Source organism: Lissotriton vulgaris, chromosome 10 (assembly GCF_964263255.1).
Source record: "Lissotriton vulgaris chromosome 10, aLisVul1.2, whole genome shotgun sequence".
NCBI lineage: Eukaryota > Metazoa > Chordata > Amphibia > Caudata > Salamandridae > Lissotriton > Lissotriton vulgaris.
Window position 1 is genome coordinate 168539191 of NC_141698.1, and position 27592 is coordinate 168566782.

Sequence of the window (27592 nt, forward strand, 5' to 3'; positions counted from 1 at the left end):
CCTGTGACGCGGGGCGGAATCTGGGATCAACCCATCACCGGAGGAGCAGCGGTCGAGGATCACCGACTGGAGAGCAAGTGGTATGGGTTGTGGGCCACTTATACGTGAGGCGCGCCGGGGACGTATTCATGGCAGGTGACGCGACTCACGCATCTGGGGAATACGGGTTTAGAGTGTCCTTCCATGGGAAGGGAGGCCTCTGTTTTGACCAATTTCAATCGTTTGTGGAGGGTCTTCTAGGGCGGCAAAGGTCACCGCCATCTATAATCATAGTACACTTGGGGGGCAATACACTTGGTAAGACTGGGAAGACGAGTGTTAGTGGAACACATTTTGTCGGCAGTCAGCTGGTTGGCAAAGAGGCTCCCGGGGTGTACAATTGCCTGGTCTCACATGATTCCCAGGAAAGTTTGGCGGGGGGGTTTCTCTGTGTCAGCGTTGAACCACTCGGTTAAGAGGGTCAACAATAAAATTGGGAAACTATTTCGCTCCGCGCATCTGCATAGCATTCCACATGGGTGTATTCGGGGTGATCACTTTTATTTGAATGATGGGGTTCACCTGTCCAGGGAGGGGAATGATTTACTCATAGGAGACTTCATAGCTTGGCTAAGGGGTTTGAGGAGGCATGACCTTTAGGAGGTGTGGGGGGGCGGATAGTCGGTCAACTATCCGGCCTGTGGCGGTAAGGTCATGATCGGTGAGCAGTAATTTCACGGTCCCTAGGGGGGGGCGCCACCCAGAATGGATGGGAGCGCCCGGGGGGAGGCGGCCATTGGCCCCTCCCACGGGTAGGCGGCACCCACTACGAATGGGTCGCCTAGGGGGAGACAGCCATAGGCCCCTCCCAGGGGGGAGACGGCTAGATGCCCCTCCTACGAATTTCCCGGGGGCCGGATATCCGCGACGGCGGAAGACAGTGTGAGGAAGGGGGGTAGTCCACGCTGTCCTTCTTACAGATACCTCACACGGGGACTCGGACGACCTTTAAGATGGCGTTGAGTGAGAGGGGGCCCCCACGACAAGGGAAGTTACAGTTGTCAACGAGGGTAAAGTCCTCTGCGCATGCGCCACTCACACCGTGAGGGCGGGAGTTTGGTAGTAGGGATCTGACACCGGTTAAGACCTTGCCGCTGGCCCTTAATGCTAGGATGTACAATTTTAATTTAGAATGTATACATTTTCAGGAAGCTAGACTCGGCTAGGAAACCTTTGTATTAGAGAGCTGTTAAGGTTAGCCAAAGAACATGTCTTCATCAAAATGTAACAAAAGTAAAATTGTACATAATTCATGAAACGTTTTAATTTAAAGTTTTACATTTTGTTTCATATTTTAATAAATACGGCCGGGGGGGTAACTCCCCCCCGCCTTCCAAAAGCTCAAACCAGTGTCTGTCTCCTCCCCTTGGGGAATTGGTGTTGGGAGGGGGTGGCGGGCATCCCGGCCATATGGAAAGGGAAGACCACTCGGTCCCCCCAAACGTATGGATGGGTGCCCCGATCCCCCCGGGAAACCATTTTGGGCGGGGGGCGTGGTTCGGCTGGTATGCCCAAAGCGGCGTAGCCAGAGCACGCCCTTCCCGCCCAGAAGGGGTTGTCCTAGACACCCACCCGGAAGACCGCACCCCGTGGGCGTACCTGAGGAGGGTCCCCGCCCTCCCGCAGACGGATAAAAGAGCGGGAATCCAAAAAAGCGTCCTCTTGTTCCAGTGCTCTGAAGTCTGCACCACTCGATTGCTCGTGAGCCCTCGACGGAACAAGTGGCAATTTTGACCCACCCACCAGCCCCTATTGCAATGTTTTTTGAATAAAGTGATTGGTTGATGATATCAGATTGTATTAAAGAGATGCAGTCAAGTTGTTTCAGCACTGAATAAATGTGTATAGGCCTTTCTTCCTTTGTAGAAAAGTAAAGGAATGTATCAAGTAATGTAATTGTCTTGTGCTTTAGGACCTTTTTTTTCCCTTTGTAGAAATGAAAAGTTGATGAATCATCAAGCTGTTTCACGTTAGGTGAATTTTCTTCCCTTAGTAGGTAAAACAACTGTCGTATTTATTTTGGTCGGGCGGTAAGGTCATGATCGGTGAGCAGTAATTTCAAGGTCCCTAGGGGGGGCGCCACCCAGAATGGATGGGAGCGCCCGGGGGGAGGCGGCCATCGGCCCCTCCCACGGGTAGGCGGCACCCACTACGGATGGGTCGCCTAGGGGGAGACGGCCATAGGCCCCTCCCAGGGGGGAGACGGCTAGATGCCCCTCCTACGAATTTCCCGGGGGCCGGATATCCGCGACGGCGGAAGACAGTGTGGGGAAGGGGGGAGTCCACGCTGTCCTTCTTACAGATACCTCACACGGGGACTCGGACGACCTTTAAGATGGCGTCGAGTGAGAGGGGCCCCCACGACAAGGGAAGTTACAGTTGGCAACAAGGGTAAAGTCCTCTGCGCATGCACCACTCACACCGTGAGGGCGGGAGTTTGGTAGTAGGGATCTGACACCGGTTAAGACCTTGCCGTTGGCCCTTAATGCTAGGATGTACAATTTTAATTTAGAATGTATACATTTTCAGGATGCTAGACTCGGCTAGGAAACCTTTGTATTAGAGAGCTGTTAAGGTTAGCCAAAGAACATGTCTTCATCAAAATGTAACGAAAGTAAAATTGTACATAGTTCATGAAACGTTTTAATTTAATGTTTTAAATTTTGTTTCATATTTTAATAAATACGGCCGGGGGGGTAACTCCCCCCGCCTTCCAAAAGCTCAAACCAGTGTCTGTCTCCTCCCCTTGGGGAATTGGTGTTGGGAGGGGGTGGCGGGCATCCCGGCCATATATAGCTGCTTTAATTGTGCTCCATGACCTGACTTTCTTCTCAGGCTGCTGGTTCTGGCAGAAGCCTTATGATTTCAGAACTCAACTGTAATAAGTTATTACAGAAGAGCGGCAACATCATGTCACTATGGGGCCGATTAGGATGGCGGTAAATCCGCATCCTCCGAGCCGGCGGAAGCAACCGCCGGCCTGGAGGATGTGGATTCAGCGCCGCGGCCACAGAAAACACCCACTGCCAGATTAGGATGGCGGTGGGATTGCGGTGGGACCAGCGGCGGACGGCAGGTCCGTCCGCCGCTGATCTGCGGGGTGTGGAGGGCTATTTGGTGGCGGTGTCTGCAAGACACCGTCAGCCAAATTAGGATGTGCATTGACACATGCTTTTCCACTGCGGCTTTTCCGCCTTGGAAAAGCATGTGGTCTTTTGTGTTTGGGGGCCCGTTGCGGGCCCCCAGGGTGTCGGGCATGGGGGATGCACATGGGGCGTCCTGCAATGGGCCAGATGAGGCCCATTGCAGGACGCACTTTTGGAGGCCTACCTCTTTGGTCTGATTAGTGTGGATGTGCCCTAATCTTACTTTGTGGTAGCTACACTTCAGGCTCTTGTGTGGGGAGGGGTGTTGGACTGCTGAGCTATAGATTCCCCCCACACTCACCACTGTGATGCTGCAGGAGGGCATTAATCTGACAGTGGCCATCTTGTACTCTAATGATACTGATGTGGTGCCTCCTCAGCCACAACAGTTTGGCTGCTCATGCTGCCCACACACTTCATGGATCTGGGGAGCAAACAGGCCTACTCCCCCTCATAACCCCACCAACACCTGAAAAACCTTAATATTTGTAAAAGAGCACATGATGGGCAGGGATCGTCTGCCATCCTCTCAGGCACTAACGAAAATGGACAGATTTACAAATCCTCAGCTGATGCTTCCAAAACTATCTGCGGGCCTCCACAGACTCCTAAGCCCCTTGACGCAACAGGCACAGAGTTTATCTTACAGGCTATACAAGCTACTTGGGCGGGCCTCAAGACTAAGGTAAATGAGATGGGGATAGATGTTAGTCTCCTGCGCCACGACTTGGGCAATGTAGTGGATAGAGTCTCTGATGCTAAAGGTCGTAGCTTGACAATACTTTCAATTGGCTCAAATTCACCAACCAACTCCTGTCTACATACACCAAATCACTGGAAGAACGTGCACAAGATGCCATAAACACCCGTAGAAGCAATCTTTGCTTGGTTGGTTTTAAGTGAACGTGTTGAAGGCCTGAAAAATTCTAAAAGGACCGAATCACATTATAACTCCCAGCTGGTCAACTGTTTGCCTTGACAAGAGCTCCCCCCCTTCCCCGGCCTACCATGGTCAAGGTCCTCAACTATAAATACACAGACACACATTTTAAGGGAGCAAGAACGAAAAGGCCCATCCAAGCTAAAGACCCCCCACGAACCTGTTGTTTTTTTGTTTTTTTTAACTCTCTGGAGACGCCATGGAGCCGGGCTGCAGAACGTAAAGATCTCAGGTGCCATGCACCACCTGCCTTTCTGAAGACTGGAGGTCCCTTGGTACAGCAGGAACGACACTGGTGCAACCAGTGATAGTGGATGCAGGCAATGGTGCTCTCAATGGCAAAGAAGAGCCTCCGCTGGCACGCTGGGTTCCTCCGAAGGAGAAAGTGATCAAGGAGGCAATACAGAAAGAAGGGCTGACAGACCCAAGTGGACTCCCACTGCCTACTTGACCTCCAGCTCAGGGGGGAGCCCAGGTCTAGGATGCGGGATGAGGCCCTTTCTGCCAAGGCTCCACCTTAACATCCAATAACAATAGCACAGCCACAAGAACATTCGCCCTGCTTATGTTTTTTGACTTACATATTGACTAGCCAGCAGCACTATAACCTTTACTTATATCAAAGGTCTTTTTGATTATGAGACAGAAAGCACTGTGAATGAGTGAGTCATTATTTTATACTTGCATTACACACCATATAAGTTAGACTGCTGCAAAATGTGTAATAGTTTTATAATCAAATGATGCTTCCAAAATGTAGATTTTAGTAATACCAGCCAACAAACTTGACATTCCTATTTGCTCCAAATTGAAAGTTATCACTTAATAAATGTAATGAAGTAACTCCATGTTATCCTAGAGGAGAGGCAGGTCTTGCAATAGTGAAAAACGAATGTAAGAGTTTTTTTACTACTAGGACATGTAAAAATTAAAAGTACATGTCTAAACTTTTAAATACACTGCAACATTCCCTATGGGCTGTTTACCCCTCCCACCCTGGGGTGAGTTATGTTAATTAGAAAAGAAGGTCTGGGCCTGGTAAAAGGTTTATTTTGCCAAGTCAAAATGACAGTTTAAAACTGCACACACAGGCTGCAATGGGAGGCCTGAAACATGTTTAAAGGGCTACTTAGGTAGGTGGCACAATCAATGCTGCAGTTCCACTAGTATCATTTAATTGACAGCCCCTGGACATAGGAAGTACCACTTTACTAGAGACTTCCAAGTAAATTAAATGTGTCAATTCTGTGTAAGCCAAGCACTTTATCACTGGTTAGCAGTGGTAATATGTGCAGAGTCCTAAGTCCAGCAAATAAAATGTCAGCCAAAACAGGAGGATTGAAGGCAAAAAAATTAGTAGAAAAACCATGCCAATGATGTTAGTTCCAACACTGCCCAGAGAGGCCACTTGAGGGAGCAACACATAACACCACCCTGCACATCTTCAGATACCCTTCAATACCCCCCTATGAGCTATTTGGTTAAAAGGGATCAACAATTATTATTACAGAAATAACCTATCTGTTTCTGAATGTAAAACCGTACAGCAAAAAAGTGTAATTGTGATGGATTTAATGATATCTGCTTTATGTAATATTTGCTTGCATACGTACCACTACTGTAGAAGTTGTTCCTGCAATGGCAGCCTTCAACACCATTGATGATCCTGCATTCTTCTTCTTCAGTACAGTCAGAGCATCCAGGTGAAAGATAATTCGGATCTGTATTAGAAAAAATATAACTTTTTAAAATGTTTGTCATAACTTTTTTAAAAATTCTTTAGATCATACTTCATTGGTGAACCATAATACATAATTTCTGACCAACATTCTTCTGACTTTTGCAGGCCATGTTTGAAAATAGATTTATTATCCTGACCAATAGCCCCCACCAGCTTTTCAAAACCATGATTTCATCTTATGTAAAAGAGCCTAAAGGAAATAATTATTTTTGCATGGTTTATGTATATGAAACAATACACATTCACATAGCGGTATGGTCTATGCCTTTGATAATAGCAGTATCTCACTTTGTGGGAAGTGAAAAACCCAACATCCGAGCACAGAAAACTGATGTTATAATAGGGACTTGCATTGTCCCTTCTGGAAGACAAACAGTAGAGTTGTGCTTGATGTACTCTCTTTGGAAGTTTCATCTTTGGATGATTTCTAGCTAATTAAGCAAATGTTTCAACTGTCATTACAATTCTGTTGCATAGACTCAACTTGCACCTACACTTATTCTTCAACCTAAGCATTCTGCTGTAGTTAAGAGTCTCATTGACCCACCTGGTATTTCCTTAGAGCCGCTAGCTCTCTGGGCCAACCAGTAAATAAATCAATGAGATGCCAAACAAGAAACATCTAAAGAAGTAGCCAGGAATGCAACTCAAAGCGTGTGAGATAACACCCCAGTCTTTGTGGTGAACCAATAGACTATGGTCTTCGTGCAAAGGTTAAGGAAATTCCACGGAACATTCTTTAATGTGAGCGTTTGGCTCCCCAACTTTGGAATGCACTACCTCTGTCTTTGCGAAAGATTGACAACCTTCTCGCTTTCAGGAAAGACCTTAAAACATGGTTGTTCGGACAATAATTCTATCTATTTTGTCTGTTCTGTGCGTGTAAAGTCTGACAGCGCCGGGACACTCTACCTGAGTAGCTGAGCGCTTTACAAAACTCCACGTAACATAACATAACAAATGACCTTCCACAGTGCTGTGCACTGTAAATACATGTAATATGGTGTGCAGAATATTACTGTACATGGTATATCATAAAGATCTTTTATCTATGTCCCAGATTTCACATATAATAACTTATTAGAACATTGGAATGTTGGGAGCTCCATTGCAGACAATGGAGTGCTCCCTGCTTCTACGGGCCGGTAAAGGCCCGCAGAGCAACATTCCAATGTTCTACAAATGCTTCTCGAAGTTCGAGGGGATTTATATCCCCTCGAGCTTCGAGAACCCTTTGTTTAATTTGTTAGAACATTCTGCCCTCTAGTGGCAGAATGTTCTAATAGCCTTATAGCCCTTCGTAGCAGGGCTTTACGGCTATTAAAGTCCCGCTGTTCAGTGGGCCTTTAATAACCGGTATAGCCCGCTACGGCGAGCTATAAGGCTATAATAAATCCTAAAGTTCAGGAATTTCCCTGGTGTCTCATTTGCCCATTTATAGTATCATGTCAATCAGTAATTTTGCACTGTGACCCTAGGATATAGGCCATCACAACCACTGTCAAGAGGACTCAGTCAGCAGGAAATCACTTCAATAACAGAAAACCTTTAGTTCGAGGCCTTTCAGTTAGTAAACACATTTCACTGCTAAATGTTTAATAACAAGAGTTACTCCTCAGTCCTCTGCCCATTTGACCTTTTTTCGAAAGGGAAAAATAATAAAAGACCATTGTGTAAGTTACAACAGCTCTTTGGTAACCATCAACTGGCAGCTGCTTCAACCGATTTATGAGATTGTTTCAAAAGATTTCTTTATGCCTGCTCACTTGTGCTTCTGACAAGAACAAAAGCCACACTGACGTTTAAAGCAAACACATCACTGCTAATAAACTTACATATTGCTTCACTTATGACATGTTCTTTTTTAGGTCGAGCTTGCTCGACCTTTAGTAAGGAGGTTTTTCAAAGTGCTACCCACAAGCTTTTGCTGGCCTCAAGCTTGCGTGCACGCGCGCAGCCGCCAACTGTCTTTCTTATCTCTTCCCCGCATGTGGACACTTGACCCTAGTCTGCAGACTTGTTAGAGCAACAGATAAGGTTGTGCGATGGCTCCAGGGCGGACTTTGTTGAGTTTCACCCCCTCTCGCTTTTGGCGATTTCTAAGCAGTCAAACTAGGTGTTTGTAACCATGGCCATGTCTTTTTTGGTGCGTTTATGATGCACATGGGCTGTTTGGGTTCACGCTGGGTAGCATTGACTCTCCCCCTGCCCTACCCTCCATTGCCTTCTATAGCGCACCGTTATAGTACGGTTAAGGTAGGCTAAAATACAGGCACTTTCTTCTAAACTAAACACACGTTTGTTGTAATCTCTTTGTTTTAAAGTGCAAAAAATGTTTTAAAACATTGCCGTTGTTGGTTACACAAGGTGTTTGTAACCGAGGACGCGCCTCCACGTGAGCGCCTGCCTCTCACACGCATGCGAGTGCGTTTCAACTATGTATTATTAGTACTGTGCTGTGCCTTGCCTTTGTCCTATGTTGTCATGGGTCTATATTTTTATAATAATGGCCATCTTTTTAACACAAATCAAGTTGCCCTATGGTACAGTACTTATTTTATTTATTATTAAAAAAATATCCACATTACGAAGGTAAAAAAAAAACGGCACTCCTGGCATTGCCCCTATAGCCATTAAGGGGCTTAATTTTAACAGGTGTCTAATGGAACGCTTATCCGCAAAAGGCATTTAAACATGCAGATTTACAGGTAAAATATATCCCATCAGATAGGGCTTTTCATAAATAGGGTTTGGAAGTCGAAGCATTTGTTCTGTTTGCTGTTTCGATTGTGAATTACTGCTGTCTCGCACACACCCTGTATATCTCCAAACACCAGCTTTCATGTTTGTACAACCTGCCAAAATTCCAGCCAAAGGGAGTCCCTTAGAAAAAACATTTGTTTACAATGATGGAGTGGAAGTTTGCGCCTAAGGCAACCTGCTCTACACCTGAACCTCGATTATACTTGTAATAGAACTAAACAACCCTGTTCGTCATTAATATTCCCCTTTTTCAGTACACGCGGGTGTCCCAGAGATGCTTGCCTATGTGTTTACTAACAGTAACACCGCTTGCATACTATAAAATGGCCGCTTCGCAGAAATTTAGTCTGCGCATGCGTCAGTCATACCCACGTGATGTGACGCACTCGCAGATTTGGAGGGAGAAAGTTCGCTCATGCGCATTGTAGCTGACATGTCCGCTTGTTCTAACCATGCTTCTTGCTTGCATATGCTGCTTCGCATTTCTATCTATTCTCGCACTAATCACTAATCGCTATAGTTATTATGAAGTAAGGGGTACAGAGTAGATGATCATGGTGTACAGTGTATTCTATTTTTCTGTGTTATTAATTTGTTTTCGCTTACTTTCATGTACCACGCATACATGGGCCTGGGTATGAGAGTCCGACTCCATCTTGATACTCGTTCCGACCCTGTCACGGGTTGAGGGAAAACCCACACGGCGCAGAAGCAAATTTCAGCCAGCTGGCTCCTGAAGCAAGATGCGCCTGGGAACCTACCTAGGTTCTTGGAGAAGAGGCTGACATTCACCTTGATTGTTATACAATGTATCTAACTATGTATACACCCATTGTTTTTTCCATATTCCTATGCCTGGGAACATGAATACAGGGAGCGGGTATTAAAAATTAATATTCATGGTGGGAAGCGTAGAATTTAGGAGGTAATAGTGACCTAATCACCTCTCCTGACCAATCATAGGTTGGGACCCTGTCATTTGCAACATTTGTGGGTGGTCTAGGAGCCCCAAAAAGGGTATAACTAGTCTAGTTAGTTAGGGAGAAATTGTCCGACTTGTCCGAGTAGCAGACCTGTCACCGACCCCACGACTCTATAGGTGATTGATACAGAGAGCTGCAGAGCGCTCTGTCCGAATTTTCCACAACCTCCAAGGGGTGGAAATAGTCTTAAGTGCTGGCGAAGCACTTTGCTGGGAGATTTGAGAACCCAATCGGGGTTATTGGCGGATTCCGTGCAGTGAGGGGGTAACGCAGGCGTTGCATCCGAAGCTGTGGGGGTTGGTCGTGCCCTTTGGTGAGCCCAGTCCTGACCCAAAACCTGAGGGGTATCCTGTCCTGGTTTCCGTGAGCTTGTACCTGCTCACCTACTGGCGTCCTAAATCCTTGAGGGTCCTTGTCCTCGTCCTTTCCCGAAACTGACCCGTGGCCAGGGTTAGTCTTCATTCCCGTCTTAGGTAAATATAAATTGTGGGTGTCCGTCATTCTATCCCTTCCTTCCTGCTCTTAATAAAGCCTCTATGCACATGATTTTTGCTCTGTTCTCTCCTCTGATGCATTTGTAACTGTTTACTAGTATGTTCCAATTTTTCCCTTTCCTGTAGGACATAATTTGAAAACTGTTCTTTTGATTTATTAATGTGTGGTGAACTTTAGAGGTTGTAATAAGATTTTAGCTAGATAGAATAGGATTAGGGCTGAATTACATATAGGCTATAGAGATTCACTGACTGATGTGGTTTGAACTTACCGTCCCTAGGTTTAAGACTAAACTGAATAGCATGTTCCCAGTTACCCATACCCTTAGAAAACTCTATTTTCTCTAAATGGTGTTATCCTTCTTGCATAGCTATTTTATCTTTTTTGTTCTGCTTATTGATGTTTTTATCAGCATCTGTCTCATAATTTTGTCACTTTAAATTACTATATAAAAACCCTTAAAACGCCTCAGGTGTCTGTGGTCATTTTGCAAGGTACATCTAATGTTAAATGAATTAAATCAAGTGGTTTTATTTTGCATGAAATATTGAGAGTATTACTAACCAATTGTGAGTAAATGTTTTTATGTTGTGGGGATCCCCGGGGAAAGAAATAGCAAGTGGTGAATAGAATCCACTTGGCTGTAAGGTCACTGGTCAAGGGAGAGGTTAGTGCATGGTTAGGTAGAACCGGAAGTGCTAATCAGGGTTTTCTCCTTTTCGCAATTCATCTGAAGTGTATATGTTAGCTATCAAGACCGTGGTGAAACTCCCGTTGTGATATCACCTAGTAAGGGTCACAGGCGGCAGGAGTAATAGTTTCTTGGAGCTTGAGTGGCAGCAAAGGAGAGCATTGGTGAAAATTGACTTAGTATATATCCCGGAAAGAAGTGGATTAGTCAAAAGAGTAGCAGGTTCTCTATTGCTTGTGTGAAAAGGATAGGCGGAAGAGATCTATCCGTTGTGAATGATAAGTAGACAAAAGTGGTTTACTCGCAGTAAAAGAAAGACTCTTTTCTTTTCTAAGACCCTTTGGCACAGTGGCAGTCGTTTTACGTTGTTAGCTAAAATCTGCACGCGCACTTTAGGAAAAATTCAAAGTTTCCGTTACCTTGTGAAGGAGGGAGTCGGTCGCAAGGCTGCGCTGACGTCACTCCGTGCCGCGCTGGTATTGGAGGAGCCAGTGGGTGTGTGTCGAAGGTAGAGTTGTAAGGTAGGGGTGAGCGCCGCAGAGTGAGACCGCGTTTCACGAAGGGGACGCGCACCCATTGGTCAACAGATTTTGAAATCTTAGTGCTGATTGGTTGTTGGGAGTTGAAAGAAGTACTAGCATTGGAAGCACAAAAGTAAACAAAATTTTCCGAACCGAGCTTGTAGGTTGTGTCGAAAGGTGTATGTGGTACCCTGAATTTTTGCCTGATCCCAGAAATTTAGGGTGTCATAGAGAATTGATGAGAAGAGGCAGACCTCACAATATGTACGGAGTTAAGAGAAAATTGTCCTTTACTGAAAAGATAAAGAACTATTTCAAAAAAGATAAGCCCATCCGAACTAGGGAGGGAGTAATCATTCCACCTCCTAATACTCCCGCCTCCTTTATGATGTTTGATAAAGGGTACCATACCTGTGTGTGGTTAGAAAATTGGGTAAAGTACACGGAAGAGGATGGGGTCCTAGCTTTTCCCCTCAATGGTACTTTCAATGGTAGGATCTTGTTTAATTTGAGAACCCGAATGGATGAATTACACCCCGACCCAGATTAACGCAGTATGAAGCTTTAGAGGAATGGGAAATTGAGGCTCTGGAGCGAGACAGGCCCCGCATGGATAAGGGGGTGAGCAAGTGGTATCCTAAATTACACAGAGAAACTAAGGAACAGAAGATGAAACGATGGAGACAGAATATGATGGTTGAAGGACTGTTTCCGATGTTTGGGGTAACTGAGCAAGCCGGTGGGAAAAAGACAGAGAAGAGTCGACCTTTAATAGCCATGGGGGACTCGGAGGATGAATACCTGGAGGATTTGTTGATGAAAAATCCACCTCCTTATGCTGAAGCTTCAGGTACTCTAAGTTCGAAAAATCCTTTTCTCCATCATGCTAGGAGTAGGAGGGCAAGCAAGACAGACCTAGCTGGTATCTGCAGTAAATCTAGTAATAGTGATGAGTTTTGTAGACCTAGTACAGCAGTCCCAAATTACCGACTTTTTGGTGAAGATAGACCAGGGTCAGCCATTCCCACTGCCCCGAATATTTACCCTCCTTTGGTGCCTCAAATATTGCATGATAACTCGTCAGAAAGGGTTTTGCAAGAAAAGGAGAGAGATGTCCTGATTAAACAAAGAAATGAATTGATTCAAACTATAGCTCAGATACATCCCAGCCCTGATGCTCTGACAATACCTGTAACTATCGGTCCTGCTATACCCCTTTATGGGGATAGGCAGGCTAGTCCTAAAGCTCCAATCCTTACTCCAATGCCAGTTCCCCCAAGAAAGGAGCCACTTGTGATTGATGACCAGGCAAGCGAGTGTGAGTCTGTAGTCTCTCTAATGGATCTGCCCATAAGGGAGCCTAGTACCAGTGGATCTAGGTCAGGGAATCAAACCAAGGCCAAGGAAGTCCTCATTGAAACTACAGCAGGAATCCGGAGTGCAACAGTGGTGACTCCAGAGGAACTGGATAGATGGACTAAGGAAATGGATCGAGAACCTTCCTTGCCCAAACCTTTGGATATTTACAGATTAAGAATAGAAATAGAGGAGCTAATGGCAGGGAATGTGGGATTAGACAGGCTAAACACCCTTAGCGAAGAAGAGCTGCTGTTTATCAGTAAAAGCCTTACCCGAAATACTAGAGTACTCCATGAAAAACTAATGGACGCGGCTGCAGACATGGGGATTGATGTAAGTCGATCAAAAGTCCTGCAGAAACCATACAGGGCAGAATTTTCAGACAAAGATTTAGAAAACATGAATGTATCAGGAAAAAGAACTCAAATAAAGGAGTTGTTGAACATACTACAGAAATGGGGAGACCTGGACAAGTGGAAAACCAGGTGGGCAAAGAAAAAGGAAGAGAGTAGGGCAAAACCAAAGGCTTCTGAGTTTGTGCTAAAAGAAGTAGGTCAAGCAGAAAAACTGTATCCCATGAGAGAAGTGCCAGGTGGGAAATATGTACATGTCCTGTGGTCCCGGCATGACATTGTGTCATTTACCAACGACTTCCCCAAATTAAGGGGGAAGCCAGTGGAGTGGTATAGACAGGTGGAGCGGTTTGTGAAAGTCCAAAAGTGCCTCTTAAAAGATCTGGATGGGTTCTTTGACATTGTAGTTCCGGTAGACTTATGGACCGATTGCAAAATAGAGATTGACTGGCCCAGTGAAGAATTTCCAAGGGACCCCCACACTGGAGCTCCTTCTTCAGAGGTGATGAGAAAGTATGAACAAGTCATACAATTTCTAAAGAAAAAGGTGCCAGCAAAGGAAACTGACTGGACCCGAATAGATAGGACCACCCAGGAAATGAAATGAAATGAAAATGTGATTTGTAGAGTGCTACAGCTGCCCTGAGGCGTCCAGGCGCTAAAACAGATGAAGCCCTCATGAGGTTACTTATTAGGCATTAAACAGTAGGGTTTTTAACTGTTTGCGAAAGCTGGTCAGGTTGGGATTGTTTCTCAGCTGCAGAGGGAGGGTATTCCAAAGTTTGGAGACATTGTACGAAAAGGAGCGTCCTCCTGCTCTGGCTCTGCAGATTCTAGGGACCTCGGCCAGGAATGCTGTTGAGGAGCGGAGGGATTTATTGGGCCTGTAGGGAGAAATCAGGGAGCGGTTGTCTGGGCCCGTTTCCCAGAATGTCTGGTGGGCAATGCAGAGCGATTTAAATTTTACTCTGTCCCTGACAGGTAACCAGTGCAGGGTCTTTAGGCCGGTTTTTATTGAAGTCCTCCGAGGGATTCCCAGCAGCGCTCTGGCATCACAGTTCTGGGTGCGTTGGAGCTTCTGTAGGGTATAGTCTGGTGCTCCCAAATAGAGGGCGTTATTAAAATCCAGACGAGATTGGATGAGTCCCTGTATGATTATCTGTTTGGCCTCGAAACAGAGTAGGGGGAGGACTTTTTTGATCACTGTGAGGAGGCCAAAACAGGTGGCTGAGATCTTGGTGGCCTGTATGTTAAGGCTCAGGGACTTATCAAGCCAGACGCCTAAGCTTTTGATGTTGTCTCTGGGGGGTGGGGCCACTCCCATACTTGAAGACCATATCAGCTCTAAGGAGGCAGGAGAGGTTGGGCCCAGGAGCATTAGCTCCGTTTTGTCATCGTTTAGCTTTAGGCATGAGCGCATCATCCACTTCTTTACGTCCTCCAGGCAGGCCGCTAGATCTGGTGGTGACTGGAGACCGCTCTTCTGTGCAAGGGAGACCACCAGCTGGGTGTCGTCCGCATAGGAGATGATCTTAACACCATGCGGACGAACCACCTCAGCCAGTGGCTTCATGTATGCATTGAAGAGCGTAGGGCTTAGAGAGGAGCCCTGGGGGACTCCGCATCCCAGAGGGCGAGTGGATGAGCGTGATGTGCCATCGAAGACCTGAAAGGTTCTGTCAGATAAAAAAAAATCGAACCATGTCAGGGCATCTCCAGTCACTCCTAAGTTGGCAAGGCGGGTTAACAAGATTTTGTGGTGTACCGTATCAAATGCGGCGCTTAGATCGAGGAGGATCACTGCCACTGATCCTCCTCGATCCAAAATCCGTCTTGCCTCCTCAGTTACAGCCAGTAAAGCGGTCTCTGTCCCATGTTTGGTACGAAAACCTGTTTGGGAAAGGTCGAGGAGGTGGTTTTCCTCGAAAAATGTTGTCAGAATGGTATTGACATGTTTCCACAAAATTTTCGACGCCCAAGGGAGTAATGAGATCGGGCGGTAATTACTGGGGTTGGCCGGGTCGAGGGAAGGTTTTTTTAATAGAGCCTGTACCATAGCATGCTTCCATGTTGTGGGAACTGTTCTGCTTACTATGGAGGAGTTCATAAGATCCAAGAGCGTGGGAAAAATGGCAGTACTGGCAAGATTCAGTGAGCCTGGAGGAGCAGGGTCGCAAGGGGAGCCGGATTTTATTTGTTGTGCCAATTTCTTTACAGTTTCCAGTGTTATCAAGGGAAAAGATTCCAGCCGCTTGGTCGGGTGCGGGTTTTGGGCAGGGGAGTCAGTGGATGGATTGGGGAAGGAAAGGTAAATTTTGTTAATATTTTGAAAGAAAAATTCCACCACATCATTGCACTTGTCTGGTGAGTTGCTGTTATCTGTGACTGGTGGTGGAGGTTTAATCAGGGAATTAACTATGCGGTAGATTTCTTTAGGTTTGGATTTTGCGGTGGTTATTTTAAGGTTGTAGTAGGCAGCTTGTGAGGATTTTATGGCTAGCTTGTAGTTCCTGATCATTTACCTATAGGTGACTTTTTCTTCGGGGCTATATGAAGTGCGCCACTTTCTCTCCTGTTTTTTGCAGGGACGTTTATGGTTCCTAAGCTCTTCTGTGTACCAGGGAGCTGTTTTGCTATGTCTCTTGGATTTCGATGCGTGTTCTGGAAGGACCGAGTCAAGAGAAGTATTTATCCATTCCTCGTATTTTGAGTTACTGGAGATTGGGTCTTGGGAGAGAGAGGGTCTCGTGGTGGTTAAAGCTTGGACCACAATGAAACGGTCCATTCATATTATGAGAGGCTATTGCAGGTATTCAAGACCTACAGTGGCATCGATAATATTGAAATGAAAGACATGACTCATTTTATTTATCGATTCGTGCTAGGGCTGAAACCAGAAATATCCCAGTGGATTAGAGATAATAAAATCTGTTGGCAGGGAAAGCCTATAGATGATGTTCTCAAGTACGCTAAGTACTGTGAGGATGAAATGGAGAACAAGAAGAAGGCCCTGAAGGAGAAGGTGATGTGGGCACAGGTTAAATTGGCTGAGCAACAAGAAAAGCAGTTGAGTAAAATGAATAGCAATGTTTCAAACAATAACTCGGGAGGGGGAGGGAAGCCTCGAGTTAAGATGAGCAAAGAAGAGGCTAAGAAAAAGTTTCCCTGTCACGGGTGTGGGCAGATAGGGCATTGGAGAGACGAGTGTCCTCATTTGCAAGCTGGTAATGCCCCCGTAAATGGTTTAAATCCACAGGTGCAGAAAGAGGGGCCACGAAAGAATCAGCAACAGGTAAATCCACCTCCATTGCCTAGAGCTCCTAGACCTAATTATAAGAATCAGGCCCAACAGAATGAGAGGGTTGAAGTGTGGAAAGGACAGAATGAGAGAAATCAGGCAACCTCACAGTTCCTATTAAATGTAACATTCCTCTGTGATGAACCATACTGACGGGGCCTGAGGGGGGAGGAAGGGGAGTGCGTGCTTGGCGCATCCCTACCGGTAGACCAGTCAGGGCCATACATTGAAGGAAAGGTTGAAGGAAATGATGTCACTTTTCTGTTGGACACTGGTGCTACCCGTTCGACTGTGAGAACAGCGGACGTTCCTAACCTACCCCTCTCGGGAGAAGCAATCCAAGTAGTGGGCATATCAAATCAGATAATAAGCACTCCTGTAACTGAACCCATGGAGATTTCCATAGGAAATTTCAAAGAAATGCACAGGTTTGTGGTCTGCGATTCCAGCCCAGTAAATCTACTGGGACGAGACTTGTTGTGCAAAATGAACTGTACCATCTTTTGCACACCAAGAGGTGTTGAAATTCAGACCCCAGATGAAGATGGCCTGTACAAGCTAATGCTGTTAAGGCCTGATACAGCAGTCAAAACCCTAACCCTTCATGACTTACCCGAAGAACTCCAGCAAAAGGTGATACCGGAGGTATGGGATTTTACCGGGAAAGATGTAGGGTTAATGGCAAATGTGGACCCAGTCAGAATAGCCATCAAACCTAATGCCACCTACCCAAAAACAAGACAGTATAAAATGAGTGCAGAAGTGAAAGCTGGAGTTGCACTTGAAATAAACAGATTATTGGAGGCAGACATAATTCAGGAAGTATTGAGCAGTCCTTGTAACTCACCCATAATTGGAATTAAAAAGCCTAGTGGAAAGTACAGGGTAGTGCAGGACCTGAGAAAGGTAAACCAGATTGTTGTACCTTGTTGTCCTATTGTGCCAAACCCTGCTGTGATCTTGTATCAGATTCCCTGGAATGCGGAGTGGTTCACTGTCATAGACCTGTGTCACGCATTCTTTTCCATCCCATTGCATCCAGACAGCAAATTTCTTTTCTCTTTTGAGTTTGACAGTCATGTTTATGTTTGGAATCGTGTCCCCCAGGGGTACACAGAAAGCCCCTCCATCTTTAATCAGATCTTAAAAAGATGCCTTGAATCTTTAGTTCTACCAAAGAAGTCTGTTTTGGTTCAGTACATAGACGACCTTTTGGTGGCGTCTTAAAGTCAAAACGACTGTGTTACTGATACCATTGCTCTGCTGAATCACTTGGGCAGAGGTGGACATAAAGTATCACCTGACAAATTACAGTTTTGTAAGAATTCAGTAAAATATCTAGGACACCAGATCGAGAAAGGAATCAGAAGAGTCACCTCAGAAAGAATCAGAATAATTCGGGATATGGAATTGCCCAGAACTCAGAAGGACGTCAGAATGTTCCTGGGAGTTGTGGGATATTGCAGACAGTGGATTGTGGGATTTGCTGTACTTGCCAAACCTCTGATAAAAATGACAAAGAAAGGGGCAGACGATCCAGTCACCTGGGATGATGAAAGCATGACATCCTGGATAAAATTGCGTAACTGCCTGTGCTCTGCTCCTGCATTAGGAATGCCTGATTACTCCAATAACTTTGAGTTATTCTGTGATACACGAGACAATTGTGCACTCTCAGTCCTAACCCAGGAGCATGGTCTGACTAGACGTCCTGTGGCCTACTTTTCAGCCACACTGGACCCAGTAGCTGCTGGGCTTCCGGGGTGTCTGAAAGCAGTGGCTGCCACATGCACAAGTCTGGAACAGAGTGAGAACATTGTCATGGGACATCCTGTAACGGTTTATGTTCCACATTCAGTTGTGATCCTGCTAACCCGAACCAAAACCCAGTATCTCACTCATAGTCGGCTGACTAAGTATGAGAGAATCCTTATTGGTGCAGAAAATGTGATAATTTCCAGATGCAACATTTTGAACCCGGCAACACTGTTGCCCCTTACCCAAAATGCAGAAGTGGAAGGTGAATTTGAACATAATTGCATTGATCTAACTGAGTTTAGTACTAAACCTCGTCCTGACATAAGAGAAATGGCCCTTCCCAATGCTGATATAGTGATGTTTGTGGATGGCTCTTGCCTGAGGCATGAGGATGGTGGACTGAGTGCTGCCTATGCTGTAGTCACTCTGGAAACTACCCTAGAAGCATCCATTTAAGTGAAGTCAAATCTGCCCAAGTGGCCGAGCTCATCGCATTGGCCAGAGCTTGCAAACATGGGAAAAGCAAACGAGTAACCGTATACACTGACAGTCAATATGGTTACGGGGTTGTTCATGACTTCGGCCAACTATGGTTGCAAAGAGAATTCATGACTTCCTCAGGTACCCCCATCAGAAATGGAAAGGTGGTGCAAAACCTATTGGAAGCAATCCAATTGCCCAAAGAATTGGCAGTAGTCAAATGTGCTGCTCACCAATCTGGGAAGGATGAAGTGGCAACCGGAAACAGATATGCTGACCAAATTGCCCAGTACTGTGCACGATACAAAATGTCCCTAAAGATCCAATTATGGGGGGGCGGAAACAGCTGCCAACTTATGGTGTTTGAGAATGTATCTTCCTGGAAGGAACTGAGAGAGCTGCAGCAGGCAGTAGATGAGGAGGAAAAATTCAGGTGGGAGACTGAGGAATGTCAACTAAGAGAAAGGGATGGTATCATGGTGAATAAAACCGGTGTGCCTGTATTTCCAGACTGCATGGCTGACCCAATGGTTCGGATGATTCATGGAGATACCCATGTTGGAAGAGATGCCATGTGCTGTGTGTTTGATAAAGTGTTCTACAATTCAAAATTCAGGAATATCGTGGATGTGTTCTGCCTGAGGTGCCTGGTGTGTCAGCAGTTCAATGCAGGAAAGAGGACTGTGGTAGAGCAAAGCACAATTGGAAAAGCAGAAGGCCCCTTTGTCAGATTGCAGGCAGATTTCGTACAATTGCCCATGTGTAAAGGATACAGATATGTCCTAGTAATAGTTTGCCTCTTCTCAAGGTGGGTGGAAGCTTACCCGGCCAAGAAAAATGATGCCATTACAGTGGCTAAATTGTTGCTCAGAGAGCTAATCCCTAGATTTGGTTTTCCAGAGACTATTGAAACAGACAGGGTTGGGCACTTTGCTGGGGAAATCCTAAAGGAGCTCTATACAGCGTTCACAATTGAGCCTAGACTACACTGTGCATACCGTCCAGAGGCTTCTGGAATAGTGGAACAAATAAATGGCACTATAAAGTCAAGATTGGCAAAAATGTGTGATACCACTAAGTTGAACTGGATAGAAGCTTTGCCTCTTGTCTTGATGGGATTAAGGAGCATCCCGAACCGAAAAACAGGCCTGAGCCCCCATGAGGTACTAATGGGAAGAGTGATGCGACAGGCATGGGTACCTGGACACAAACTGCTGAGTATTTCTGATGATTTGGTGCTAGAATACTGCAGGCAGCTGGGTGACCAAGTGCGTTCTATCTCTCACCAGATTGGAGAGACTGCGGATGAATGGCCAACCACTCCAGTCCATAAACTCAAACCTGGAGATTGGGTGGTGTTGAAGAAACACACCCGGAAGAGTTGCCTTGGACCAAAGTGGGGGAAAAAGAGGCAAGTGATCCTTGTAACTACCACTGCTGTAAAGTGTGCTGGAGTGCCAAAGTGGATTCATGCCAGCCACACTAAGAAGGTAGCCAAGTAAGAGACGGCGGGAGCTGAAGGTGATACAGCTGAAGGGACTCCAGACGAGGGTCCAGATCTAGCTGACGTGATACTACCCGGCACCAGCCAAGACGAGTGGTTTCCAGCAGATGACCTGATTCTTGATCCAATAAGAACCAGAAAATATTCCTACCTAGATAGAGAGTGGGATCGTGAGGGTGAGACAGGACTAGAAGGAGAAGGTCATGTTAACGAGAATCACATCAGACCTGATCAGGAAATAGGCCAAGTAGGGACAGACCAAGTCATCGACACTCCTCCAGAGACTCCAGAAACCGGAAAGGGACAGATAGTGGTTAAAGTTGAGGTTCATGCGGAAGAAAATCAAGGGGTCGAAGTGCATGAACAGGAACAGATAGAAATAGACGAACGTGTTCAGGAACCAGAGTCCAAACTGGTTGAAAATCAAGATCAAATACAGACTATACCTGAACAAGGCCAGCTTAGAAACCAGGCAGAAGAAACTGATGAAAGACCTGGACCTAGTCAGACAGGAGAGGAAAAAGACAGTGCCAATACAATAGTGCCACACCGAAGTGAAAATAAGAGGGTTCACGAGGAAGGTCAAGTATCCTCGACCACTAAGAGGCTCAAGAAGAAGGAAAGACCAAGATATATAAAAAGACTGAAACTAAGACTGAAAACTGTAGAAGAGAAATTAGAAGACCGAAAGAGAGCTGCTAGTGAAAGACAAAGAGACGAGGCTCAGCAAAATAGACGCAGTACCAGATCTAAGAAGATAAACAAAAACTATTGGAGTCCTGAATGGACCTTTTTGGTGTTGGAAGAGATTGACGACCCTGAAGAAAGTGACAGAAGTGATCACAATTCGAGTGAGGATCAGAGCTCTGAGGTAGAAGACCCACCCTGAAAGGTGAAGCTGCGTGAGCCTCTTGAAAAAGAAAACAAAGAGGGGTTGAGAAGCCACCCAGAAACAAAATGTCTGATTCAAGTGTAAATGGAAGACCAAAAGGGAATTGTTGCAAAACTTGCTGTAAAATATGCCTATGCAGTGTAGCAATAGTTATAGTAATATGGATAGGACTAACAGTTTTTATACCTTTTATGATAAGTAAGGATACTAACCTGTACCCTACTAAACCTATGACCCCAGATTCAGCAGTTGTACATACTGAAGAAACACCACAAAGTGTAGAAAGACGGGACAACGCAGTCAGTCTGAGACAAACACGACATGACTTAGAAGCACCAGATGAGGAAGGACTACATTTTCATCACATAAGAAACCGATCGCGTGTAAATGTCTTTGCAAATCTTTTAGTGCATTACGTAGAAGCTATGGAAATAGAAGATTGTTATGTCTGCATGAAGCTACCTACTTCTGTAGCTGAAGGCGTGACATATCACCATTTACCCCTGACCTATGGGATTTCCTGTAGTATATTAGCAAGCTTATTTTATAGGAGCACATTACAGTACTACTATTCAAACACTGACGTGATTTTTTCTGAACTACCTGTTCGGGGGCACCTGAATATTGTGCATGTCAAAAGCGAGGTAACTCGATACATGGGAGAATACTTCCTGACTATAGGTGACATAGATTTGACTGAAGCTCGCAGAGATAACTTGACCTGTTCGTTACAGGAACAAGAGAAAATGTTCTTAAAAATGGCAGAAAGAAGGAGAGAGAAATTTCAGAAAAAGACAGATAATGAAAGGGAGAGAACTCCTAGATGGACTGAGAACATGGAGGGCACCTCAAATGGCGATGCGAATCCTGCGCTGTTGTTGGATTTTGAACGAAAAGGGAAAACTAGTTATTATAACAATGTATTCATCAGTTCCAGCAAATGCGAACATAATTACAAGGTAATTGGAGGTTGGGGTTTCAAAAATGGGTCAGAACCTGTGTTTCCCGGAATCTATTATATATGTGGAAACAAGGCTTATTTCAAATTGCCAGATCACTGGTATGGGAGCTGCTACTTTGGCATCGTCTTCCCGAAAATATACCATGTGAATAACGCTGCTGGAAGCAATGAAGACACTAATGGCTTAGTGCGTAGTAAGCGTGAGAGTGTAGGAGAAATTATAGGTGATATTTTTAGTGCACTGATACCTGGAATGGGGGTAGTTCTGAATACTCACCGTATCTGCAAATTGTCTACGGTAGTGGATCGGTTATCAACTGACACTGCTGCTGGATTCCTACTGGTCAATACTGAAATGGTTGCGATCAGATCAATGGTTTTGCAAAATCGCCTTGCTCTTGATACCTTATTGGCAAAGGAGGGCGGGGTCTGTAGAATGCTGAAGGCGCAACATTGTTGCACTTACATTCCAGATAAAAGTGTAGAAATTAAGAAATATGTGCAAAATATAAATAATTTGGAAAAAGAACTTAAACCATTGGAGGTTGACAGTGCCTGGAAAAGACTGACTGATGGTCTCTCTTCTGTAGGTAGTTGGTTCACTAACATAGGCCGTAGTTTAGTAGGAAAAATACTGATGCCAATAGCTGGAATAAGTCTGATTGTGTTTATTATAATAATTTACTGCAAATGCCAAAAATGCAGGAAGAAGTACACTGTAAATAGGAGGGGAGTGAAACGGAATGTGGATGAGCTCGAATTAGAAGAATTAAGGAGCCAGATCTATAAAAAAGCTAGAGAATCCCACCCAAATAAAGCTGCAGACAAACGGCATAATAATAAATTTGTGGAAATTGAGATGAGTGAGATGTAAGAAAATTAAAGTTGGCATCTGTTTCCATTACTAGTGATGATAGTAAATATCATCAAAGAGGGGATTGATGGAGTGGAAGTTTGCGCCTAAGGCAACCTGCTCTACACCTGAACCTCGATTATACTTGTAATAGAACTAAACAACCCTGTTCGTCATTAATATTCCCCTTTTTCAGTACACGCGGGTGTCCCAGAGATGCTTGCCTATGTGTTTACTAACAGTAACACCGCTTGCATACTATAAAATGGCCGCTTCGCAGAAATTTAGTCTGCGCATGCGTCAGTCATACCCACGTGATGTGACGCACTCGCAGATTTGGAGGGAGAAAGTTTGCTCATGCGCATTGTAGCTGACATGTCCGCTTGTTCTAACCATGCTTCTTGCTTGCATATGCTGCTTCGCATTTCTATCTATTATCGCACTAATCACTAATCGCTATAGTTATTATGAAGTAAGGGGTACAGAGTAGATGATCATGGTGTACAGTGTATTCTATTTTTCTGTGTTATTAATTTGTTTTCGCTTACTTTTCATGTACCACGCATACATGGGCCTGGGTATGAGAGTCCGACTCCATCTTGATACTCGTTCCGACCCTGTCACGGGTTGAGGGAAAACCCACACTGCGCAGAAGCAAATTTCAGCCAGCTGGCTCCTCAAGTAAGATGAGCCTGGGAACCTACCTAGGTTCTTGGAGAAGAGGCTGACATTCACCTTGATTGTGATACAATGTATCTAACTATGTATACACCCATTGTTTTTTCCATATTCCTATGCCTGGGAACATGAATACAGGGGGCGGGTATTAAAAATTAATATTCATGGTGGGAAGCGTAGAATTTAGGAGGTAATAGTGACCTAATCACCTCTCCTGACCAATCATAGGTTGGGACCCTGTCATTTGCAACATTTGTGGGTGGTCTAGGAGCCCCAAAAAGGGTATAACTAGTCTAGTTAGTTAGGGAGAAATTGTCCGACTTGTCCGAGTAGCAGACCTGTCACCGACCCCACGACTCTATAGGTGATTGATACAGAGAGCTGCGGAGCGCTCTGTCCGAATTTTTCACAAGCTCCAAGGGGTGGAAATAGTCTTAAATGCTGGCGAAGCACTTTGCTGGGAGATTTGAGAACCCAATCGGGGTTATTGGCGGATTCCGTGCAGTGAGGGGGTAACGCAGGCGTTGCATCCGAAGCTGTGGGGGTTGGTCGTACCCTTTGGTGAGCCCAGTCCTGACCCAAAACCTGAGGGGTATCCTGTCCTGGTTTCCGTGAGCTGCTACCTGCTCACCTACTGGCATCCTAATTCCTTGAGGGTCCTTGTCCTCGTCCTTTCCCGAAACTGACCCGTGGCCAGGGTTAGTCTTCATTCCCGTCTTAGGTAAATATAAATTGTGGGTGTCCGTCATTCTATCCCTTCCTTCCTGCTCTTAATAAAGCCTCTATGCACATGATTTTTGCTCTGTTCTCTCCTCTGATGCATTTGTAACTGTTTACTAGTATGTTCCAATTTTTCCCTTTCCTGTAGGACATCATTTGAAAACTGTTCTTTTGATTTATTAATGTGTGGTGAACTTTAGAGGTTGTAATAAGATTTTAGCTAGATAGAATAGGATTAGGGCTGAATTACATATAGGCTATAGAGATTCACTGACTGATGTGGTTTGAACTTACCGTCCCTAGGTTTAAGACTAAACTGAATAGTATGTTCCCTGTTACCCATACCCTTAGAAAACTCTATTATCACTAAATGGTGTTATCCCTCTTGCATAGCTATTTTATCTTTTTAGTTCTGCTTATTGATATTTTTATCAGCATCTGTCTCATAATTTTGTCACTTTAAATTACTATATAAAAACCCTTAAAACGCCTCAGGTGTCTGTGGTCATTTTGCAAGGTACATCTAATGTTAAATGAATTAAATCAAGTGGTTTATTTGAAGTGTTATCACCTACCCTCAAGCTCCTGATCCATCAGGAGGAGTGAATACCTGTGGTAAGTCAGGTATTATGATAGGAGTGTCACAGGGGACACACAATAAATACTGATAGTGGCGTGTAAAATCACCCGACCTTCAAATTGTATTTCGGAAATCACGACATGGGCCCAAGTGCGTGAAAATCTGGTAAACTCTAGGGCCGGGTGACCTGCGCGCTCTATCAACAAGATGTGGTCCTTTCACACACTCTCACTCTCTCTCTCTCTCTCCCTCGCCCTGCTCCCTTCCTCTCACTCACACACAAAGCAATCAGGCTGCCAAGGGAGGGGGGCGATGGTAGGGGAGCAGAACAAGCCTTTATGTATACAGAGATATCAACGCAGGCGCCCACGAGCTTGCTGAAAGCAAGAAATCGAGATAAGAAATAACAGTGCAAGGGGTTTTACGTAGAGGAGGCAATCCCTTGTTAGCAAACATTGCCTGCTGTGATTATCCCAGTGGCATTCGCTCTGTTAGCCTCACAATGATCAGAGGGTATAATACTGTGCGGCCTGCATATCACACACAAATTACAGCAGTGAGCACCTAAATCGCTGAGCTATCCTACCAGCTGTGATGATGCATTGAGCAAAAGGAATCCTGCAGAAGAAAGATTTGTTTCCTCCTTTTCCAAGCTGGGGTCTTTCACGGGTTGCTCGGGCAGCTGAGTCACAGTACAGAAGAAGTCTGTTCTAATTCTCTCTGTCTCTTTTGTCTGCTTCCCTCTCTCACTTCCTTCATCTGTCCCACTTGATCAGTTTGTCTCATCCACTTCTCTTGTCCCTTCTCCAATTTATGACCTGCTGATCACTTCAGATGTTATCAGTGCGCATGTAACTTGCCGATCTATCTAGAAGGAATGCTTTACAGGGGCTAAATTTTAACCGGTGTGTGGCGGAACGCTTATTATGAAAAGGTATGTAAACAAGCAATTTTACTTGTAAAACATATACCATACAATAGGGCCGGTAAGCCATTTTTTTGAAAAAGCAAAAAAGCAGTAACATTGTGTAAACTGCAAAGAAGTTAAAATATTTCCTCCGAAATTATAAACATTTCCCGATAAAAGAATTGCCTTTACAAATGCTTCTGCCGTAGCTTAAACTAGTATGCTGTTCCTAAGGATTTTACAGTTTCCGTTGCTTGACCATATAACACTAGAACTCTATGTCCCAGTCTTGTGCTTTTTTTTACTAACATAATGCATTCTGGGATCTGTAGTCTTTTCTTACTACAATTGAGCCATTGTTCGCCATTGCATTTCTCCAAGGGAAAGAATGTAAGGCTTATTTTAGCAGGCGCATCCCTAACTCTTTGGTTTACGGCAGATTAGCTGCCCATTGGACTAGGATGAAAGTTCTTCAGTTTAGGTCACCAAGAAACAAAAGGGTCCACAATCTTAGCTTTGGGGTTCTGATCATTAGAAAAATATCCATAGGCCTACATCTGTGTCTTGTGAAATTATACATGTTAATTCATTCTTGCCTGGGCACAATCATTGTACATTGGGAGTCAATACAAATGGGGACCAAGCCATGAAGCCTCGGATTCCACTTGGATGTCACAGTGTTGAGTTCTAGTCAGCCGAGTTCTATTGAGGGGAGGCTCATGTCCCTTTTCAAGGAGATATTTATATAATATGGACCCTACACCCATTCTAACCTCCTTGCCTATCTCTTTGGTTTTAAGACGACTATCCCCTAGGAACGCACCAACTCTTGCTCTCTTTCACATTCTGTCTCACTGCCTTTCTGTTAAATTGCCTCTATTGTTGTATCTTTCTTTCCCTCTTTCTGTCTCACTCTCACGTTTTCCCACATACTCCCTTTCACTCTTTCTCCTGCTCTCTTTCTCACGTTTCCTCTTAAACTCCTGCTCTCTCTCTTTTTTTTTCTTTCTTTCCCCCTTTCTCTCCCTCAGTTCCCCGTTCTCTAATTCTGCTTCATGTTTTTCTATTCTGTCTTTCTTAGCCTCACACTCTTTTCTACGCGCGCTCATTCTCTCCCACCATTCCTCTTGCATAAAACAATTAATCAGCATTCCCCGAAAGTCTGTGCGTCACCTACAAATCACTGAACTAAATCCGGGCACAACAACTTCCCCTTTTAACCTTCTGAGCTTGATAAAATGAGTGTCATTAACCCCTCCCATGCTCATGACGAGCTCAACATGGTGGCCGTGTGCTCATGACGAGCTGAGCTCGTCATAACAGCCAGAACGCTTGCACAAGGGGCTAATTCCCCTGCAGTGCTGAACGTTCTACAGAAACGGGTGTGGCCGTGACAAGCTCAGCTCGTCATGAGCACACAATCACCATGGCTCATGACGAGCTGAGTTCATCATGAGCACCGGGGTGCTGTGCGCGCCCCCCAACCCCAGAACAGCGGGGGAATTACCCCTGCGGCCAAGGTGTTAACTATGGTACATAAAAAAAGGTTAACCCAATATAGTCGCTGGGACCTGGGTATTTAAGCGATACAAATATAGGCGCTAGCCGTTGATTAGGTAGAAACAAAAGTCGACGTTTCGAAAGCGCATTACGAGGGTGAATGGGACTACGGACAGGCCGCATCGCGGCCGACCTGTGAATTGATGCAGACTTTGGGAGCGGTCAGCGTTTACCACCTGAAATTTTGCATACAGCTATAGAGTTCAATCCCCATCTATATGGTGCCATCACCACAGTAATTAATGTTCTATGGTGATCCTATTTGACATACTAAAATTTTTCAGCGCTTCTTCGGATTTGGAGCCTCCCGGTCCAAACTTCCTGATGCCTTTTCCATGACTCACTGCCCCATCACACCCCCCACGTCCTG

The 27592-nt window shown here is 45.1% G+C and overlaps 1 protein-coding gene across 1 annotated transcript in view; it reads right to left on the reverse strand.

The window, feature by feature from the left end:
• The window catches only part of LOC147684910 (uromodulin-like), a 566426-nt gene that overhangs the window by 124545 nt on the left and 414289 nt on the right, over nucleotides 1-27592 (reverse strand). The window contains exon 11 of the mRNA XM_086940797.1: nucleotides 5739-5846. Within this exon, the coding sequence (XP_086796923.1) occupies nucleotides 5739-5846 (108 nt within the window). The remainder of the gene's footprint in view (nucleotides 1-5738; nucleotides 5847-27592) is intronic.